General features: G+C 64.5%; 1 protein-coding gene across 1 annotated transcript in view; it reads left to right on the forward strand.

Moving 5' to 3' along the window:
- The window catches only part of SEZ6L (seizure related 6 homolog like), a 22,354-nt gene extending 18,486 nt beyond the window's left edge, over nucleotides 1–3,868 (forward strand). Inside the window, 7 exon segments of the mRNA XM_026859992.1 lie at nucleotides 951–1,167; nucleotides 1,279–1,470; nucleotides 1,677–1,871; nucleotides 2,551–2,583; nucleotides 2,733–2,847; nucleotides 3,110–3,212; nucleotides 3,461–3,868. Of these exon segments, the coding sequence (XP_026715793.1) occupies nucleotides 951–1,167; nucleotides 1,279–1,470; nucleotides 1,677–1,871; nucleotides 2,551–2,583; nucleotides 2,733–2,847; nucleotides 3,110–3,212; nucleotides 3,461–3,490 (885 nt within the window). The 3' untranslated portion in view covers nucleotides 3,491–3,868.

Genomic DNA, 3,868 nt, shown 5'->3' on the forward strand with positions numbered 1-3,868 from the left:
CCTCATCCTACCCCGCTCCTGCCGAAGCCCCCAGCCCCGCTGCAGGGCTCTGGGTCAGTCAGTTCTGGGATGTCCCCGTGCGTCTCCCCTCGCCCAGGCTGGCGCTGGCACGTTTGGTCCCTGTTAGCTCCGGTCTGGCAACTGCGGAGCAGAACAGCAAAAGAAATTGCTGGAATTAGGGGTGCAGGATCGCCCCCCGGTTCCATCAGGCATGAAGCTGAGGGCACTGGGGCACTCCGGGGAGAGGTCACTGGGCCGGGTCCCCGGGGGGCTCCTGGGGTGGATGTTCCCATCTCCCGGCTCCAGGGCGGCTGTGAGGGCGTCGGGGGGGCGGCCGGTGCCCTGTGCCCTCAGAACCAAGGGCAAGGGCCGGGAAGGGCATTTCTCCCCCACGGCTGCCTGCGGCCTCGCTGCCTGCCTGTCCCGCTGCCTGCCTGCCCCTGGCAGGCTTCTCCCCAGCCTGTTTTTCTCTCCGCTGCTGACAGCTCTGGTTACGCCAAGCCGGCAGCAAGCTGCAATGCAGATCGCTGGCGAGGCTGCAGGTCCCCTCCTCGGTGTGCTGCAGCACATGCGGGCGGGCTCAGCCCTGGGCTCGGCACTGGGGGGCAGAGGGCGGGCAGGACCCCCCCAGAGCGAACCAACCGCGCTGCCAGGTCGCTCCTTATGTCCCGAGCCCAGACACTGCCGTGTTTCCATCAGCACAGCCCTCTCCCTGAGTTCAGGGTCAGGGCTGGGGAGGCCCCAGAGAGTCCCCGTTACCCGCTGTCCCTCCCCTCTGCCCCGGGGATGCCACCCACGGGCCGGGCGGCCGGCTGTGGCCGTGCTGTTGGTGCTGTGGGGGGCTGGAGAGCTCTCAGGGTGGGGGGACCCAGCGAAGAGCTGCGTGTCCACATGCCCTGGCTCCGAGGAGGGGTTGGGGGGGGGTGTGAATCCGGCTCGGTGGGTGACAGCCAGCACCTCTCCTGGCTGCAGAGGTGTCCCGCAACGACTCCTGCTCCGACCTGCCCGAGATCCAGAACGGCTGGAAGACGACGTCGCACACGGAGCTGGTGCGAGGGGCCAAGATCACCTACCAGTGTGACCCGGGCTACGACATCGTGGGCAGTGACACCCTCACCTGCCAGTGGGACCTCAGCTGGAGCAGCGACCCCCCCTTCTGCGAAAAGAGTGAGTGCCCCCAGCGACACGCAGCCGCCCTCGCCGCGTCCCCGCCGCCCGCAGCGGAACCGGTGGCCGGTGCCGGGGGTCCCCGCTCAGGCGGCCTCTTTCCCCCCGCAGTTATGTACTGCACGGACCCGGGGGAGGTGGAGCACTCGACCCGGCTCATCTCGGACCCGGTGCTGCTGGTGGGCACCACCATTCAGTACACGTGCAACCCCGGCTTCGTGCTGGAGGGCAGCTCGCTGCTGACCTGCTACAGCCGCGAGACAGGGACGCCCATCTGGACCTCGCGGCTCCCGCACTGCGTCTGTAAGTTCGGGCAGTTCCTCCCGCTCAGCTCCTCTGCCTGGAGGGGGGGGGCATGTCCTGGGAAGCCCTTTCCTTGCGCCAAGACCTCCCCCAGCCGCCCAGGTGGCGCAGAGCCTTGAGCTGCCTGAAAGCGGGGTGGGGTGAGGTCTCGGGTGCTGCCCCCCAGGCTCCGTCTCTCCCTCACCCCGGGATGTGTTGCCTTTCAGCCGAGGAGTCGCTGGCCTGCGATAACCCAGGACTGCCGGAAAACGGCTACCAAATACTTTATAAGCGCCTCTACTTGCCAGGAGAGTCCCTGACCTTCATGTGCTATGAGGGCTTTGAACTCATGGGGGAGGTCACCATCAAATGCATCCTGGGCCAGCCGTCCCACTGGAGCGGACCCCTGCCCATCTGCAAAGGTAATGGGGGGGCACGGGGACAGCCAGCACCCCTGTCCCCAAGCCGGGACAGCCCGGGGACCTTTGCCTGGCTGCAGACCCCCGGCAGGTCTCTAGCCAGGAGCTAAACTCCTCCAAGACCTGGGTGCTCTCCGCGTTTGTGCTGAGCAGGCTCTGCCACGCCGGGGAGGGGGCCCTGCTCACCGTGCTGATGGGGTGGGGGGTGCAGGGGGGGCCTGGCAGCCCGCTTGCTCTTCTGACTTTGTTGCTTCCCGTAGCGGTTCCCCCAGGCTCAGCGGGGGGGTCTCCTCCCCTCAAGCACCCGCTGCAATGGGAGAGCTCAGCCCTGGGAAACCCCCCCAGGTCTGAACAAGGTCTGGGTTTAGTGTGTTTTCTGGACACAGGGGGACCCTCCCGTTGGCGTTAAGCTGCCAGGTTGAATTGTTCTTAATTCCTACTTAACGGGAATACACGGAGACCTTGTCTTTGGGGAGCCATCCTGCCCGGCTCTCCGTGCCCAGCCCAGTCCCGTGCCTGCGCTTACAGACACTGGGAGCTTATTAAAAGCCAAAAGTTGGCGGCATGGCGTGGGACCAAACGGGGCAGGGAGACCCCAGGCCTGAGCTCCCCACGCAGCCGACAGCTGCCGGCACCCAGTCAAGCCCAGATGCGTACCAGTAACTCTCCGTTTCCCTTCCAGTGAACCAGGACAGCTTTGAACACGCTCTGGAAGGTGAGTGACGAGCATTTACTGGACAAGCGCCGCGCAGGTTCCTCAGCCAGAGCCTGCGAGGAGCCCGGGAGGAGGGAGGGGGAAGCAGTGGCAGGCAGGGGATCACCGCGTGCTTGCAAATGCCAACACAATAGATCTTATCCCTTTAGTAGCAGAAGCTGCTGCAGAGACGTCGCTCGAGGGGGGAAATATGGCCTTAGCCATATTCATCCCGGTGCTGATCATCTCCTTGCTGCTGGGAGGAGCGTACATCTATCTCACAAGGTGGGTGTGCCGTCGGGCTGGGCCCGGCTGGCAGAGCCCCGGGCTGGCAGAGGATGTGGCCAGGGCTGGCTCAGCATCGCCGCGTCCTTGCCGGCCCCACGGCCCAGGCATGGCCCTGGGGAACTGGGCACCCAGCTCCCACTCTGAGGTCCCTGGGGGGCTGGCGGGGAGCTGGGATGGGGGGATGTGGGAAAAGGGGGGTGGTTGTGCTTTGTTCTGGGGTGATGCCACGTAGCCCCACGACTCTTGCGTCTCCTCACAGGTGTCGGTACTACTCCAGCCTCCGCCTGCCCCTCATGTACTCCCACCCCTACAGCCAGATCACGGTAGAAACGGAGTTCGACAACCCGATTTATGAGACAGGGGTGAGTCCTGCTGCCCCCGTCCCTCCCTGGGGACCGCGGTGCCGGGGGTGCAGGCGCAGGATGCGTCCGGCCATCCCGAGTAACGGGGCGGGGGCTGGAGGGGGCACTGGGGGCTGCGGGGTCCTGGCGGGGAGGGCACCGCTTTCCCTGGAGCTAAACAACACCCGAGGCCTCTCCTGCCGCCCGGGAATGGGGAGATTATCCTGAAGTGTAGCTGCTGCCCTCAACTGGCTTTGCCTTCTTTTCAGGAAACGAGAGAATACGAAGTCTCGATATAAGGACAGCGGTAAGAGAGTCTCCGGCTGCGAACTTAATGTGCTCTCATAGAACTTCCTCAGTAACTAATCCAGAGACCACGTGGAGTTTGGTTGGACCCCTGGACCTGCTGTTGTCTTTCCTTTTGCCTCTTTATTGAAGATTTTACTGTTTTCTTCACTGTATTTATTCTATTTAAACTGCGATAGGTGTGCTGCGGAGCTCTGGGCGCAGGCAGCAGCGGGAGTCGGGGCAGAGCCGGGTCCCGGCGAGGCCAGGGCAGCACGGGGGCACCCACTGTCCCCCCCCCTGCACGGCAGCGCGTCCCCCAGCACTGCCCACGCACACGCAGGGGGATTTCTGCGGTTCTGATGTTGTTAAAAATTAAAAATGTCTCCATC

Source organism: Athene cunicularia, assembly GCF_003259725.1.
Source record: "Athene cunicularia isolate RWA chromosome 15 unlocalized genomic scaffold, athCun1 chr15_part1, whole genome shotgun sequence".
Taxonomy (NCBI): domain Eukaryota; kingdom Metazoa; phylum Chordata; class Aves; order Strigiformes; family Strigidae; genus Athene; species Athene cunicularia.